Source organism: Balaenoptera borealis (genome assembly GCF_965194805.1).
Source record: "Balaenoptera borealis genome assembly, chromosome: X".
Classification (NCBI taxonomy): domain Eukaryota; kingdom Metazoa; phylum Chordata; class Mammalia; order Artiodactyla; family Balaenopteridae; genus Balaenoptera; species Balaenoptera borealis.
The window spans coordinates 101026777-101044959 of NC_138881.1; the positions used below are offsets into that span (position 1 = coordinate 101026777).

General features: G+C 38.6%; 1 protein-coding gene across 3 annotated transcripts; it reads left to right on the plus strand.

Moving 5' to 3' along the window:
• Positions 1-8742: 8742 nt before the first annotated feature.
• On the plus strand, positions 8743-16222 carry MCTS1 (MCTS1 re-initiation and release factor). 3 transcript variants are annotated; one of them, XM_082377587.1, is made up of 6 exons: positions 8743-9077; positions 10273-10425; positions 10964-11061; positions 13322-13455; positions 15185-15252; positions 16016-16222. In XM_082377587.1, exons 1-6 carry the CDS (start codon positions 9067-9069, stop codon positions 16095-16097), a joined length of 546 nt encoding a protein of 181 aa, XP_082233713.1. In that variant the 5' UTR covers positions 8743-9066; the 3' UTR covers positions 16098-16222. The 3 variants fall into 3 exon arrangements, with proteins under 3 accessions (XP_082233713.1, XP_082233714.1, XP_082233712.1); XM_082377588.1 differs by having other exon boundaries at positions 8743-8980; XM_082377586.1 differs by lacking the exon at positions 8743-9077 and adding an exon at positions 9125-9701.
• The last annotated feature ends 1961 nt before the right edge of the window (positions 16223-18183 follow it).

Here is an 18183-nt window from a genome sequence, read left to right on the forward strand (position 1 = left end):
CTTAATTGCTCCGCGGCATGTGGGATCTTCCCAGACCAGGGCTCGAACCCGTGTCCCCTGCACTGGCAGGCAGATTCTTAACCACTGCGCCACCAGGGAAGTCCCAAAGTCCCTACCTTCTTTTTTTTTAATTTATTTTATTTTAATTTATTTTATTTTTGGCTACATTGGGTCTTTGTTGCCATGTGTGGGCTTTTCTCTAGTTGCGGCTAGTGGGGGCTACTCTTCATTGTGGTGCGCAGGCTTCTCACTGCGGTGGCTTCTCATGTTGTGGAGCATGGGCTCTAGGCGTGCAGGCTTCAGTAGTTGTGGCATGCAGGCTCAATAGTTGTGGCTCACAGGCTCTAGAGCGCAGGCTCAGTAGTTGTGTCCAACAGGCTTAGTTGCTCCGTGGCATGTGGGATCTTCCCGGACCAGGGATCGAACCCGTGTCCCCTCCATTGGCAGGCGGATTCTTAACCACTGCACCACCAGGGAAGCCCCTACCTTCTTGAAGCTTACTATCCACTGGGGGAAACAGACAATCAACAACAAAAAAAATAAATAATTTTAACGTCAGGCAGTCCTGTCACTCAGGGTACTGGCAGAAAAGAGAGGTGCATTCAAACAGAAGGATTGATAAGCATTTAATGAAGGAGTATTTACAAAGTTGTAAACAATGTTAAGTGAAAGGACAAGAAATGATTCAGCAGCCACAGGTGGGAGGGGGATGAGAAGACATTACCATAGCTTGGCCCTGAGTCAAGCTGGAGAGAAGTATGGCAATAGGAGAGAGTCACCGGACAGGAGTGTCACAGCTGCTGGAAAATCGCAGCAGGGAGGGAGCTGGGGAATAAATGCTACAACTCCAGTCTCTCCCACCCTCTTGTCTCTTGAGGGTATCTCTCACAGGCAAAACCAAAGGGGAAACCAGAAGGCAAGGAAGCTATTATTTCAGATCATAAAGATCTGCTGCGGGGCACAGAGCAGGGTGGAAAGGGGGAGAGTGGATCCGGAGAGGCAAAGTGAGAATATTCAGCGCAGTAGTGATAAGTGCTATGGGGAAAAGTAAAGAAGAGTAAAAGAGAGAGGGTAAAATGGGGCACTATTTTAGATAGTGTTAGGATGATGTGGCATTTGAATAATGGCGTGAGTGAAGTGAAGGAGGGAGTCATGTGGATATCTAAGAGAAGCACATTCTAGGCAGAGGGCAAAAGCGCCAAGGCCTTGAAGTGTTATTCACACAATGAAATATTATACAACAATCAAGATGAATGAACAACAGCAACATGCAAATATACATGGGTGAATCTTAGAAAAGTAAATATGGAGGGGGAAAAATTAGGTTCCCAAAGAGTACATACAGCATATAGCTGTATAAAGTTAAAATACATTATAATAAAAATTATACTTTTAAGAAAGATATATATATATCCATATATGTATGTAGGCACACATATCTATATATGTATGTGTATATATATGTATATATATCTATATATGTGTGTGTGCATATATATATATGACATAAAATTGTATTAAATGGAGCACCACAAAATGATGAACACACGATTCAGGATAATGATTCTTTGCCAGGGGGTTGGGGGAGACAGAGGAATGAGATTAGGGCCATATGGTTAGATTTAGTTATTAGGTTCATGGATACTTATTACATTATTTAAAAAACTAACTAAAAATGAACCATACTTGTATTAATAAAGAGAATGTGCCATGAATCAAAGTTTATGATCAATTTAATTCTATTCATCCAAGAACCAATGGAAAAAAATAAGACTCTGAGAAGCAAGGGACCATGCTTGGCATGCTTGTGGAATAGCAGGAAAGCCAATGTGGCTGGAGCAGAGAAAGGGAGAGTAGTAGTAGATGAGGTGGAGGGGTGGATGGGGGCCAGATTGTGTAGAGCCTTCAGGGCAGGATGAGGACCTTGGATCTTATTATAACTGAGATGGGAAGCCACTGGGGGTTTTGCGCAAGGGAGTTACATGATCTGACTTACGTTTTAAAAGGTTCATCCTACCTGCTGTGTAAAAAATAGACTGCAAGGCAGCAGACGTAAGAGTGAAAGCAAGAAGCAGAATAAGTAAGAGACGAGTTTGGTAGTCAAGGTGACAGATGATAGTGAATTTGACTAGAGTCATAGTGTTGGAGGTATGTGAGAAGCGATCAGATTTTGGATATATTTTGAAAGTAAAGGTGATAGTATTTGATGATGGACTAAATGAAGGATGTAAGAGAAAGAGAGGGCTTCAGGGATTTTTGATCCAAGAAAATAGGTGGATTGGACTCCCATTTATTGAGATGAGGAAGATTGCATGTTGGGGAAGGGGCGGAAATCAAGAATTCTATTTTGGACATGTTTCATTTCTAGTGTCTATTATTCAAGTGGAGATGTCAACTTTGGATAGTTTGAAGTGTAGAGGAGATATCCAGACTGGAGATTTCAAATTGGAAGTCCATGGTATATAGATGGTATGGAAAGCTATGAAACTGGCTAAGGAGAATCAGGAGAGGGTGGTGTTAAAGAAGTCAAGGTACCAAAGTGTTTCAAGAAGGAGATCATGGTCAACTCAAATACTACTGAGAGTTTGAGTAAAATGAGAACTGAGTATGATTTTTGGTTTTGGCAAGGCGGAGGTCATTATTAACTGAACTGAGTAAAGGGATGGCGGGGGGGTGGTAGATGGCATTTTAAAATACTTATTTATTTATTTATTTTGGCTGCGCCGGGACTTAGCTGTGGCACGTTGGCTTTTCGTTGTGGCACGCAGGATCTTTACATGCATGCGGGGATCTAGTTCCCATACCAGGGATCAAACCCGGGCCCCCTGCATTGGGAGCGTGGAGTCTTACCCACTGGACCACCAGGGAAGTCCCTAGATGGCATTTTTAAAAGGAGGGTCTATGGCAATACCTTATTGAGAAGGTAACATTTGAGCAAAGGTCTGAAGGAGGTGAGGGAATTGGTCATGTGGAGATCTGGGGTAGTGCTTTCCAGGTAGAAGGACCAACCAGTGCAAAGATCCTAAGATGCTGTGTGTTGGAAAATAGCAAGGCGGTCAGTGTGACTGGAGAAGAGTAAGAAAAGGGAAGGAAGAGTAGTAGAAAATGAAATTGAAGAGGTAACAGGAACCTAGACAATTAAAGACCTTGTAAGCTATTGTACAGATATCGGTTTTACTCTAGTTGAGATGGAGAGCTGTTGGAGAGGTTTGAGCAGAGAAAAGACTTTACTTTGAATTTCACTTTTAATAGGAAAATCTGGCTTGTGTTGAAAATAGATTGTGGTGCGAGGCAGAGGTAAAAGACCAGTTTGGGGGCTATTGAAACAATCCAGGCAGTAGATAATGATGGCTTGAACCAGGATGGTAGCTGTGAAGGTCATGAGAAGTGGTTGAATTTTTGATATATTTTGAAGAATCAATAGGCCTTACCAATGACTTGGGGGTGGAGTGTGAGAGGAAGAGAGGAGTGAAGGAAATGCCTAAGATTTCAGGTCTGAGCACATGAAAGGATGGAGTTGTCAATAACTGACGACTGTGGGTAAAATAGGTTTGGGGACAGATGAGTGTGTGAGGGGACAGAATGGAGAGAGTCTAGAAGTACAGTTTTAGACATGTGTTTGAGATGCTGGTAGAAGTGGGTAGATGGGGTGGTGGGAGTCTGTGAAAGGTGTTGGGGGTTGAAGGAGAGAAATAGTCATCTAGGGGAGACTGAATGGCTTATGCTGAGCTGTCCAATACTTAGCCACTAGCCACATGTGACTACTGAGTACTTGAAATGTGGTTACTATGGCTAAGGAACTGGTTTTTCAAAGTCTATCTAATTTAATTATTTAAATGTAAACATAAGTAGCCACATGTGTTAATGGCTACCGTTTTGGTGAGCACAGATTATAGAATATTTCCATCATTGCAGAGAGTTCTATTGGACAGCACTAGTCTAAGAATATATACTATAATTGCCAGGCAGCATTAAGGGCCCACTTGAGATTAGTGATCATGAATTTAAAATGAAGCTGGTTAGCATGGTTGTGTGTTTTTTGTTTTTTTGGTTTTTTTTAAATTTAATTATTTTTGGTTGCATTGGGTCTTCGTTGCTGCACGGTGTGCGGGCTTCTCACTGCGGTGGCTTCTAGTTGTGGCACGTGGGCTCAGTAGTTGTGGTGCACAGGCTTAGTTGCTCCGTGGCATGTGGGATCTTCCCGGACCAGGGCTTGAACCCGTGTCCCCTGAATTGGCAGGCGGATTCTTAACCACTGCGCCACCAGGGAAGCCCTGTGTGTGTTTTTTAAAAAAATTTTTAATTGAAGTATAGTTGATTTAGAATGTTGTGTTAGTTTCTGGTGTATAGCAAAGTGACTTTATATATATATATATATATATATATATATATATATATATATATTTTTTTTTTTTTTTTTTTTTTTTCCAGATTCTGGTACTTCATAGCTTGGTAATCTTGGGCAAGCTACTTTACCTCTTTTTTCCTCAGTTTTCTCATCTATAAAATGGAAATAATAATAGTATCTACTTCATAAAGTCACTCGGAGAATTAAATAAGTTAATACATGAAAGCACTCACAACAGTGCCTGACATAGCATAAGTAGTCAGTAGATGCTAGCTATGATTATGGTCATTATACTTCCGTGTTGTTTGAATGTTATACGATGCGGGTGTATTCACGTATTTCTGTTGAAAGAGCTGAGAGGAAGGAGCCAGTAGAGAGGGAGAGGTTGAAGGTATAGGACAGAGGCAATGACAGCTTGAGTAAGGTTACTGAGGACCTGTACATGAAAGGGATCTGGAAGACAGATGGAGGAATTAGACCTAGCTTGGAAGAGGGCTCTCTCTCATTTTAACAGTAGAAGGATGGCTCTGAATATATTCCTAGTTTGGCAGTAGTAGGTAGTAGGAAGTTGGTTTCCCACATGGAGACATCTATCTTATCTTTAAGAGGTGAGTTATTTGGTAGATTGAAGGGGCTGTTGAGGTGTTGGAGTTTTGAGGAAAATGGGCAAGCTTTGAAAGAATCACTGGGGAGAATGAGAGAGTGACCTGAAAACATGAAAGGATTTCCCCAGGAATATTGAAGGTCCACTTGAGGCTGGTGACTACGAATTCAGGGTGGTACCTGTTTATTTAACTGTGATTTTTCTCTTGCAGTGTTTAACGACTCTAGGGTGGAGAGGAAAGGCTGTGAACCAGGATCTTCAATGAATGAGCAGAGTACAGCAAATAGGAAGTCGAGGTGTAACCAGATAGTATGAAACTTAGAGGAAGAAGAATCAGGGATTTGTTTTTTTTTACCTGAGGGTGAAGGAGGAATTGTCTAGAAGTTGTAGTGTGGCTGGAAGAGGGCATCACATCACCTCCTGACTCCCTAGTACATGCAGCATCTTGGTGTAAATCACTTTCACTTGAAAGGGCTGTAAGGGAAGCTCCAATCTCATGGGAAAGCCAGGAATATCAGTGGACATTCAGGGATAAGTTGGAGGATGGGTAGGAGAGTTTGTTAATCATGGAATTGTGTTCCAGGGAGGCGTAGCAGAAGCACCTGGAAATTAAGGTAGAAATGAGAGGTCAGGTGGCAGGAGAAGAAGCACAGAGGAATATGAGAATGAGATTAGAAGAGAGGAATAACAACGACAACAATAGTAATTTAATAATAACAATACTAATAATTTAACAATGCTTTGCCTGTATTCTCTCATTTAATCCTCATAACAACCTCATAAAGTAGAGCCTTTATTTTTCAGATGAGAAGACAGGCACACGAGTTTAAGTGACTTGCCCAAGGTCACATAATAATAGATTGAACTGGGTGCTTACATATTGGGCGATGACAAAAGAAAATAGGGATGTGAGTGAGGCACAGTGAGTTCGGCTTATCATAAATTTGTTAAGATGGTTACTTCTGACAGTCTTTTGATAAATAGGGGTCTCTCAGCTTTCTCCAAATTTAGCTGTATTTGGGACTAGAGGTGGATGATGCTGTTTGGTTGGTGTTCCTTATATTGCTCTGTATGGAAGGATCCAGGCCGTGGCCAATGCATTTTCTCACCTGTGCTCTGCACAGTGATTGGTGGTGGGGGTAGTGGTGTGATTCTTAGGTATGTCTTGACCTTGTGGGGGATACAAAGTCAGGCTGCAGGTGGCTCTGAAGTATAAGGCTGCGGGGCGGTTTGTGGGAAAATGACCTTAATGGAAGACTTCACAGGCTGTAGATTCTGAGAGATGAGAGACCCAGTAGGGGTCTGGCAGTGGCCCAATTCTTTCTTGCAGTGAAAGCACCTCCTCCAGTGTTCAAAGCTATGGCCCACCTCCTAAAGAAACCATTTTTTACTGGACACTCTGAAGGGTTTTGGTGCCATGCTTATTGCTCAAGGAAGCTTATGAAGAAGAAAAGGAGGCCTTACTGTAAACTTCCTTGGGCAGCATTTTAGACTCTTATGTCAAGATGATCCTATAAAATTGTTTCAAAATTCTAAGACAGCAAATACAATCATTAAATGTTTAATGCTTATTATAACTAGGTTACTTATTTTAGTAAACTGTATGCTAGACTTGGGTTTTCTGTGTCCTGTGCTGCATGTACATTGATGTCTCTTGTAAAATAAATGGCACAGAACATCTATGCATGAATTCTAGTATAGACAGCATATATGTCTAAAACATAAAGGTCCTTTATAACTATTGCATGAATAAATGAAGTTCATTATTTCAATTTTGGAAGAGGTTTATTTTGAGGTATTTCTTCTTTTATGACATATTGTTTGTTGTAGCAGTGATTTATTTGAAGATGAGTTCTGTCAGGAGTAAACCTCCAATTATAACCTTGGAAAAATGATCCTGTTTACAACACAAAACCAGAAACACATTACAGTGAAAAGTGGGTCCTGCTTATGTATCTGTGTAGATGGGTTATGAATAAAGGTATTCATGTACACATACAGAACTAAATATCTCCCTAGTTAATACTAATGACCTAACTTGGCATTTGTCATAATTCAGATTCAGTTTCTGTGATTATCAGAGTGTATGAAAGTGGATTAAAATATGTATGCACATGTAGCTATATATCTATTCCATGCATGTGGGATTTGTCATAATTTAGAGTATGTATAAATTTTATTTTTATTTTTTAAAACCTTATTATTATTATTTTTGGCCGCCCCATGCGGCATGCGGGGTCTTAGTTCCCCCACCGGGGATCGTGCTGGCACCCCCTGCAGTGGAAGCGAGGAGTCTTAACCACTGGACCAACAGGGAAGTCCTTATGTATAATTTTTATAGAATTAAAAGTTAGCTGTTATTTCTAGCACTGCAAATACTCAGCATAATACTTTTTAATAAGTCTAAAATTAGTAGGTTCAAGAAATTAGGAAGTTCAAGAAACTAGGAAGTCCATCTAGGTATTATTAATTTTGGAGTTCATCAAGTTAAATTTTATTTACTAGTGGAATACATTGCTATTACTAAGGTGTTATGTTTAGATTGAATACAAAATATTTATTTTCTCCTACCTCCAACCGCTTAATTATAACTGTCTATAGTTGTTATAATATATTTACTGTTACATGGCAGGCTTCCAGGGCGATGTGAGTTGCCAGTAGAGGAAAGTTCTCCTGTTTTGTAAGAAGCCTAACAGTGTAGCACTAACCACAGCTTGGGGTCTGGGCTTCAGTTTTGTATGTTCATAAACAATATTTAAATGTCACAGAGTTGATTGATGCTGGGAATGCGGATTCACGCTAAGGACATTCTTAAGAGATTGATGTATAAACCAGAATGCCAATTTATTAATTTACAAAGACAATTGTTCATGCGGATATGATTTGAAAATAGCCCTTTCCGGGCAGATCTTCATGGGAAGCTAAATTATAACCAGAAGATTGTTGCTACCATAGAATCAAGGCAAGGTGAGTTAGCAGTACAATTCAAACACATAATACCATTTGCTGTCATTGCCAAGCGCCCATCTCCCCAATATAGAGTATTTGCTCCCTGGAGGGACTGGTGTATTTGTTTTACAGATCAGTGCACACCCATCCCACCGCCTGGGTAGTGCCTGTTTAGGTTTTGCATTTTTCTATGCTTTCTTTGCTGATCAAAACCCTTGATTTGCTCTTTTTTAAAATCACGTAAGTAAAACGTGTTTCTTTAGCTGTTAACTCTTCAATCGGATTAGTCTAGTATCGATCGGCTACAGGCCATTCTATCATTCAAGGAAGGTACCTCTTTATATTTATAGCTCAACTTATAGCCATGGGGGTGAGGCAGGGGACAGCAACCTAGTGAATAATTCTTTGGGGGCACCTCACTGTGGCCAGTGAATATGGTGGCCAGATTAAAATACAGGACGCCCAATTCAATTCAGATAGCACGTACTTTTTTTTTTTTTTTTAGTATAAGTATGTCCCAAATATTGGATGAGGTATAGTTATACTAAAAAAAGTATTCATTGTTTTTCTGAAATCCAAATGTCCTGCACAGGGCGTCCTATATTTTTATTTGCTAAATTTGGCAAGCCCACGAGTACATAAACATGATGTCAAGAGGCTTGCTTGGCTTCAAGCTGGTCGGTAAGCACGAATCCATTCGGTTGTCTCAGGGAACAAAAACCATTCCCACTAAAAAAATAACTGTAGGTAGCAATGAAACACGGAAGAATTTTGACCCTTTGAGGAACCCGTAGTGACGCAACGGCCTTAAATACTGCCTTGATTGATTGCCCCGCCCCCTCCATCTTCTCTTCCTGCTCTTAGAATGATTGCTCTATCTCTTCTTCCTTCTCAAGTCCCGCCCTTTCAGCTACCCGCTCTGGATAGGGATCGGTAAACCAAAAAGGGCCGGCAAAAGAGCCGACGTGTTTTGAGGAGCGGAAGTAGTCAAATTTCTCTGAGAACCGTAAAGTGCGGCTGGCTGTCTCCCTTTCCGGATAACGACAACAGCTCCGACTGTCAGTGCCGGCCTTCTTCGTGTAAGGGGATCTGCCGGACCCTTGCTAATTCAATTTTTTTCCCCATTCCAGGCCCTTCCCTATCGTCGCCCCCTTCACCTTGGATCATGTTCAAGAAGTAAGGACATGCTGTGGCCTCCGTCGGCTGCTCACAAAGGTGGTGGGGGTGGGGGTGGGGAAGAGGGCGAGAGCAAAGATTCTCTTTCTCTCTCCCCCGCCCCTGCCATCCTTACTCCCTAAGGTCTTCTATAGTACTATTCTCTCAACTCGCAACTTGCAACACTTCTTTAAGCTTTTCGTCCCTAATCCTCAGTTGGGTTTGGGTCCTCCCAACCTCATTTTCTTTCTCCTTACCTCTCTCTCTCTTTTGCCCCCTTTCCTAGTCCTATCTCCGTTCTTAGGGTTCTACCAATCACATCCTTGCACTGTGATTTAGGGACATATCCTGTTTAGCAGAGAGGAGAGCCCTTCACTCACTGCCTTGTGGTTACTAGTTATGAACTGAATAAGGGAAGGCTTGACTTCCTGGGTCATGGGAGTGAAGGAGTCTGGGTGACAGGAAGCTAGCGGACTGTGATACCTATTGCCTAGCTGCCAGATGAACCTTGTCTTGAAAATAGCGTGATTGCCCCATAGGCTATTCAGTGTGAGGAAGACAAAAATTCTTTGGAACCTACCTAGTGGGTTTGCCTTCCAGATTTGGTAGACGCAAAAAGCAAAGGGGGATCATGGGCAAAGGAAGGTGGGTTTTGTGCATGACATTTGGAGCAAAAATAAATAGGGATGTTAAATACCGTCGTCATCATCACTTAAAAAAAAATCTCATCAGATTACATAGCCTAGGAGGGGCCGATTTTCAATGTTATATTTGGGTTGGTCTTTTGTATCTCAACGCTTGAGGGTATTTTCATTTTGTTTTGTTTTGCTTTTGTTTTTTTACACAGGTTTTGTTATAGGTGGGAATCTGTTTCTTCCTGGGTAGAGTTGAGTAAGATTTTCCAGGAGAGGCATTTGTGTAGCTAATTACAGATTATAATGTGGAATATGCCTCATATCCTTCCCCCCTCGCCCCCCCCGCCCAGCTAATTGTGACTTTATGACAGTTTATTTTAATATTGTATTAAGACTTTGGTTTTGTCCTGGACACAATAAAAGGGAAATGGTATTTTAAAAAACAATTTATTTCATAATTATTTTAGACGTCTAAATATTTGCTTGGAAATAGATGACTAATTAAAACAATACCTTTGGCTATTCTGATATGTCTTCTTGGAAATGCGTTTTTTTTTTTCCTTGCAAAAATCACTTGGCAGATTTGATGAAAAAGAAAATGTGTCCAACTGCATCCAGTTGAAAACCTCAGTTATAAAGGGTATTAAGAACCAGTTGTTAGAACAATTTCCAGGTATTGAACCATGGCTTAATCAAATCATGCCTAAGAAAGATCCTGTCAAAATAGTGCGATGGTAAGTCTTTATTTTTTTCTATGTAAAGCTCAGAGAAGCTGAATATTGTATGATTAGATTGCACTCATAATAAATGTAATTATCTTCACATTAACTATCTACTCTAAATGAGTAACTCTAAAACATCAATATTTGTATTTTCAAGTGTTTTTCTATGTTTGTGAAAAATGTGGCTTTGTGTACTGATTGTTTTATTAAAGAGTTAATTAAATGTTTTTATTCAGAGTTGGATTTATTTCAGTTTGTGCTTTAGAGATTTGTTTTATTAATTATCTAAAAAGGAAATTAAAATAATAAAATGTGAAATAAAATTGTAGCAGGTCATATCTTTCTTTTTTCTCTACTGGACTGGTATGAATTAAAAAAAAAAATGTTTTGTGTTTTTTTTGGCCTGGATCTTTATTGAAATTTTTTTAAAAAAGCTTACTGTATCTCTGTATGTGCATGCTTCATATTATACATTATTTAAAGGATGTTTGGCATATTCATTTTTGAAAGAAAATATCTAACTTGGTACTTTGTGACATTTGTCTTACAGCCATGAACATATAGAGATCCTTACAGTAAATGGAGAGTTACTATTTTTTAGACAAAGAGAAGGGCCTTTTTATCCAACCCTAAGATTACTTCACAAATGTAAGTCTTGTTAGAAAATATGTATTTGGGCATATGGAAAGACACAAAAGGAGTTGAAAGTGACTTCTGGTAGTTAACTTATTAGTACTAGGTTATATGGAATATAAAACTAAAAAGATTTCCCCCCTCCCCATCTTGTGGTAAATCTGAAAAATGCAAATTCTCTCATTATGCATTCCAGAAAGCCCAAGAAAGAGCATTCATTCATTCATTACTTAATTCAAAAAGTATTTTTTAAACTTAACTCTGTGTCAGGCACTGAGTTAGGTACTGAGAATGTGATCGGAAGCAAAGATAGACATGGTCCCTGTCCCTAGGAAGCTAACAGTCTAGTTGGGAGAATAGACGACAATTAGATAATTACACAAATATATATTTACAAACTGTAATAAGTGCTGTGAGCATTTTCTTTTACATTTGTATCTAGGTTTGCCTCATAGAGGTAATTCTGTATAAGGGAAAGCATGGAGTCCCAGTTATTGTTATTTGAGTGCCAAGGTCAGGTGTTAAGGAACAAAATAATGTTTATTATGTACCCACATTTGCATGTTGTTAGATTGATTACATTACAAAAGAAAACCCAAAGGAAGATGCTATCCCAGTGTACAAGAGTTTTTGAACTGCAAAGTAAAATTTCTGCTTTTCAAGCCAGTATGTGTCTGGCATGTGTGCTTATTTATGGTGAAGCACTGTGTCTGAAATGTCAAATGGTAGAGGAAAAAAATGTGTGTGTATAAATAGAAAGAGATAAAGCAAATATAGCAAAGTGCTAATGAACGATTGTTGAAACTAAGTGGATGGTGTCCAGGTGCTCATTGAACTATTCTTCCAGTTTTTCTATATGTTAAGTAAGCATTTTCACAATAAGCTGGAAGAAAAAGATGTTCCTGTTTAATAATATTTTGCTGGGAACCAACCTTTTAGAACATCTTAAAGTTATTCTTGTGCAAGAAGCAGGATGATATGGTGGTTAAAAGTGTGAACTTGGAGTTAGGCAGGTCTGGGCTCAATTCCCAGTGCATGTCACTTTTGTCAAGTCACTTAAGCTTCGTTTCCTTATCTTTAAAAGTGGACACAATTGTATGTTACATCTCCCAGGGTTGTGAGGATTAAATAAGATAGTAACACACGTGTACTGCACCTAACACAATGCCTGGAACATAGTAAGTGCTCAATATATAATAGCCATTATTATGATGTATAACCATGGTTAGTATATCAGTGTACTTCCATCCCATTATTTCCTGTATTTTGTGTGTGTCTGTGTGTTATGTGTAAATGCATATTTTTTTCCTTTTTAAATTGGGCTCTCTGTTACATAGTTTTTGCTTTTTAATTAATAGACTTTCTTTTTTAGAGCAGTTTTAGATTTACAGAAAAAATGAACAAAGTACAGAGAGTTCCCATATACTTCCTTCCCACCCTTCTTTTCTTATTAATATCCTGCATTGGCGTGCTTCATTTGTTACAATCGATGAACCAATATTGATATTAATGAAAGTCCATAGTTTACATTAGGGTTCATTCTTTGTGTTGTACATTCTGTGGTTTTTGTCAATTGCATATGTCGTGTATCCACTGTTACAGTATCTTACAGAATAGTTTCACTACCCCAAAAATTCCCTGTGCTCTACCTATTCATCCTTCCCACCTCCCCCTCTTTTCCAACCCCTAGCAACCACTGGTCTTTCTGGCAGTTTTTATTCTGCTTTTTTCACTTATCATATATTTTGAATATTTCCCAGGGTATTCTCCAAAAACATGGTCCTATTATGTAAGTATTATAGACATACTTTAAGTCATTTATCTCTTATTTTATTGCTGGACATTTAGGTTGATTCCAGTTTATTTCTAATATAAATATTAGTGCTATAATGAATATCTTTCTACCTAAATATATTGTACATCTCTCATTTTTTTCTTAGGATAAAGTCCTAGAAGTAGAATTACTGAGTCAGAGTTTGAACCTTTTCGAGGCTGTTGATACATGTTGCCAAGTAGTCCTAAAGAAAGCTTGTACCCATTTATAAGTCTTCTAGCAGTATATGGGAATGCCAGTTTTCCTACACTCTTGCTAGCACTGGGAAATACTTTTCTTAAAAATATATACCAATTTGATAAGTGAAGGAGGGTGTTTCAGTTTTATTTTGCATGTGTCACAGAGTACTGTAATTTGGGGAAATATTTGTTCATGTCCTTTGCCTTTTTCTGTTGAGTCATTAGTCTTACTAATTTATGTAATGTATTTCTTTTCTTCTAGATCCTTTTATCCTGCCACACCAGCAGGTTGATAAAGGAGCCATCAAATTTGTACTCAGTGGAGCAAATATCATGTGTCCAGGCTTAACTTCTCCTGGAGCTAAACTTTACCCTGCTGCAGTAGATATGATTGTTGTATCCTTCCCAGGCTCTAACTGTTGAAAAATGTGTTCATTGTATTCTTGTTATTACTGAAAGATCTGTCATCCCAGAGAACATTAGATGTACTTTTTTGGAGGTTACTCTTACTGTTATCTCATGCCTTTCTGGCTACATTTGAAGATGTGGGAAGCAACATTATTTCTTGAGACTAAATTATGTCCCATCTTAGAGGTTAAATGAGAGCAAGTAACAAAAGAGTCCCAGCTGCATTTCAGGTCAGTTAGGGACCACTGTTAGCAGACTCAGGACACAGTATAAAACTCTTAATTATTAATAGAGAGGTTGTATATGATATGATTGGATCACTTATTTGGACATCATCTTGCTACTTTTATGTTTGAATTACCCCAGATACCCTGGAGTAAAAGCACTCAAAAGGGAAAAGAACTTAAGCACCAGGTGGAGTGTTAGAAGTGAGTAGTGGGAACCATTGGCAATCCCAGTGGTTTTATTTTAAAGTTCCAATGAACTTTTATTCTAAAGTTCATTTTTAAGTTGGTTGTTTGGGCCTCAGAACACGTTTTCTCAAAGAGAAACGATAAAGTCCCAGATAGTCCTTAAGAATCTATTCAACTCATGATGTAGCTGAATAATTCTGCATTATTTCCATTTCTACAGTGCTGTTTCAGCTATATTCCAGATTAGTTTTTTGTCACCTAGTCTGGACAGGAGGACATCTTCTCCTTTGTCATAGATAAAGTGGCCATTTGCCTCAGGTTGAGAAAAGGAACCATACTTGGTGGGAATGGGGAAATCACTGGAGCGGAAAGGCCATTGGAGTGGGTTTAAGAGTGTGTCCTGTGCTCAAAAGGAGGATGTTCTCTCTTGTGGCAGTTATATCTAAGGGGTAGTATAAGTTGTATCAATATATTTATATCTTAGGAACAGCTTGTGTTGATATAGATACTGGTCACATAATAGGGGATCACATATTTTTGGAACATTGAATGAATGAATGACTTGAAAATCAATGGAGAAAAGTATTCTGTGAGGACAGGTTACCCTTTTATGTTTATGATTTTTCTGTTTTTAAAGTTTATAGTTCTGGGGTTTCCCCTAAATGGAAAATTTTCCTAGTACTTAGCCTTTACTTTTAAAATAATTTTTATTTTGAAATAATTATAGACTTTTGGAAAGTTGCAAAACTAGTACAGAGAGGGGCTGTGTACCCTTGAACCTTTACTTTTTAAAATATGTACTGCAGTGTTTAACATTCTAGACGCTTCAAATGATAACCAAGAACATTCTGGTTGTTCTGGATAGATTGCAACTTACGTTGGGCTCTTAAAGATTGATTGGGGATATAATTATTGTTTTAATGTGTTCTTTATATAAAACCACCATTTAGTGATTAAAGCACTAGAACAATTGATATTTATTTCCATTTTTAATATTTATATGCAAGAATTTTGTCTCCTTTTTTGCATGACTTCTTTTTCTTCTCCTCCTTCTTTTGTTGGCATTGGGTTATGGTATTATTAACATTTGACTTAAAAACAGAGAATGATTATTAGATTCATTCATTTAGCATGTATTGAGTATTTGCAATCTGCCCATAAATTTTGCTAGGTCACTGCCCTCAAGGAGTTAATGGACTAGGCGAAGATGCAAGTTGGATTCACAGTGGCTTAAGTAGTAATGTGACACCCCCTCTCCAAGGCATTTTGATAGATAAATAGTTTTCTTAGCTGTGTGTTTTCAGGCAATCATGGCAGAAGGAAAACAGCATGCTCTGTGTGTTGGAGTCATGAAGATGTCTGCAGAAGATATGTAAGTCTCCTGTTAGACCTCCTTAGCTTTTAAGATATAGGTAACCTATGCAGGAAGAATCAGAATTACAGGCGAAATTTGCTCTCATTCATACCACATCTTATAAATATTTAAGCACAGAAGCCTCATTTCTGATTTTTCCTAACACTTAGGAAGCCATTGAAACCTATTTTGTCTCTGGGATTGCATTCTTCCTTTAGCATTCTGAAAAGAACCTGTGTGCCAACACAGCTGTATTATATGTATGTGTGTGGTATTTTAGGAACTTTTTTTATTTAGTATGATGTAGATTAGGTGTGGGGAAAGATATTTTGCTGCTAGTTTTTAAAAACAGTGACATAACTTAGTACCACACAGTATTTATCTTATATTTTAACATGGTGGTATAAAATATTAAGGAAATATTAAAGATATATTACCAAAATATAGTCAATATACTTAAAAATGTTGGAACTCATGACCAAAATATTCCTATTAATTTTGTTTCAGGGTTAATTATAACACTTTGATGTTCTCCTGGTTTGGTGACGTCATTACTCTGTTTCTGTGGACCCACTAGTTTGATTGCTAAAATCGCTTTAAGACATGAACTGCAGCAGAGTAATGTAGTTTAATGTAGATGATAATGTTAGTGTAATATAAATAAATTCCCTACATGTGGCTCAATAATTGCAAAATAGCAATGCACTCTGAATTATATTTACCATGAGTAAGCCTATAAAAATACTTAACAATATGTTTATGTACTTTATTCCTTCTGCAGTGAGAAAGTCAACAAAGGAATTGGCATTGAAAATATCCATTATTTAAATGATGGGCTGTGGCATATGAAGACATATAAATGAGCCTCAGAAGGAATGCACTTGGGCTAAAAATGGATATTGTGTTGTATCTGTGTTTGTGTCTGTGTGACAACATGAAGACAATACCTCTGTGGTTATGCTGAATAAATTCAACAGATGCTAAAATTGTTAGCTCCAAAAATTATTTTAATTTTTCTTAAACTCAAGTTAAATTTGGGTTACAAACTTGGACATTAAAAGGTATCTGGTAAGTAACCAAACTCAGACAACTTAATGTCCTTTTTCAGGCTGATGATGTAAGATGAAGGGCAAGACTTGGTAAATGAACTTGCTAGTATATGGTTGACCCCCCCCCCCCAGAGAATCTGACTACTTAATGGGGCTGGAAGCTAGACTGGGATTTTTTTTTAAAATTTATTTATTATTTATTTATTATTTATTTTTGGCTGTGTTGGGTCTTCGTTTCTGTGCGAGGGCTTTCTCCAGTTGTGGCAAGTGGGGGCCACTCTTCATCGCGGTGCGCGGGCCTCTCACTGTCGCGGCCTCTCTTGTTGCAGAGCACAGGCTCCAGACGCGCAGGCTCAGTAGTTGTGGCTTACGGGCCTAGTTGCTCCGTGGCATGTGGGATCTTCCCAGACCAGGGCTCGAACCCGTGTCCCCTGCATTGGCAGGCAGATTGTCAACCACTGCACCACCAGGGAAGCCCTAGACTGGGATTTTTATCCCATTACCCCAGGGCACCTAGAAGTGCCCCTTCTCTTTTGTGTGTGTTTTTTGTTTGTTTGCTGTTGCTGTTTTTAAACTTTTCATTATGGAAAATTCTGAGCGTATAGAAAAGTATGGGTAGCATAGTATAATGGACCTTTTCTGTATCCATCACCCAGCTTCAATTCGTGGCCAATATTATTTCATCTCTATCTCACTCATCCCACCCCACTCTCTGATTATTTTGAATCAAATCTCAGATATATCATTTCATCCACAGTTTCTTTAATATGTGTCTTTAAAAGATGTATTTTTTTAAAAAAAACCCATAATATCATTATCACACCTAAAAAATTTAGCTATTTCTTTTTTTTTAAAAAAAATATATTTATTTTTTATTTTTGGCTGCGTTGGGTCTTAGTTGTGGCACACAGGATCTTCGTTGTGGCACGTGGGCTTCTCTCTAGTTGTGGCTTGCGTGCTCAGTAGTTGCGGCATGCGGGCTTAGTTGCTCCACGGCATGTGGGATCTTAGTTCCCGACCAGGGATCGAACCCATGTTCTGCATTGGAAGGCAGATTCTTAACCACTGGACCACCAGGGAAGTCCCAGCTATTTCTTAATAAGGTCAAATACCTGAACTGTGTTCAATTATGTGACAGATGGACCCAATTGTTTCTCTTTTTATTTTTTTAACCATTGGTTTGCTTGAAATTGGTATCCGACAAGGTCCATATATTGCATTTGGTTGTTATTTGTCTGTTTTAATCTCTAAGTTCCCCCTCCGTTTTCCCTTTAAATTAATTATGTAAGAAATCTAGTTGTTTTGTCATATAGCGTTTCTTCCCACATTCTGGATTTTGTTGATTGTATCACTGTAAAGTAATTTAACTTGTTTTTATACTCCCTCTATAGCCTGTAAACAGATCGGCTTGATCAGATTCCGGTTCAATCTATTTAATGCCCTCTCTTGAATCATACTACACAGATGCCCAGAACTTCCAGATTTGAGTCCCCACTGTATTCCCCAAAGAATGTGTATCTCCTATCATAAGTGGCATATGAAGACCATGGACCTACTTCAGTAAGAACAGTAAGCTGTTTTGAGAATTAAACAGCAGTTATGAATTTATACAGTGATAACAGGTCTTTCTTCCTAATAATATTGCTGTTATATTGGGTTGGCCAAAAAGTTTGTTTGGAAAAAAGTTTGTTGTTACAGAAAAACCCGAATGAACTTTTTGGCCAACCCAATACTGTGTTTCAGCCATCTTCATTTGGTTGTTTACAAATATATGACATGTGATTTTATTTTTGAGATGGATACAGACATTTACAAGATTGTGGTGACCTGTGTTACGGTTAGAAGTTGGTGAGAAAGGTGAGGGTGGATAGTAAAAAGAGAGACACCATTTGGCTGGCTG

Excerpts from the sequence above, each read along its gene's own strand:
- MCTS1 (XM_082377586.1), top strand. Across the intron at positions 11,062-13,321 it reads CCTAAGATTACTTCACAAAT|ATCCTTTTATCCTGCCACAC; the intron begins GTAAGTCTTGTT and ends CTTTTCTTCTAG. Across the intron at positions 13,456-15,184 it reads CTGCAGTAGATATGATTGTT|GCAATCATGGCAGAAGGAAA; the intron begins GTATCCTTCCCA and ends GTGTGTTTTCAG.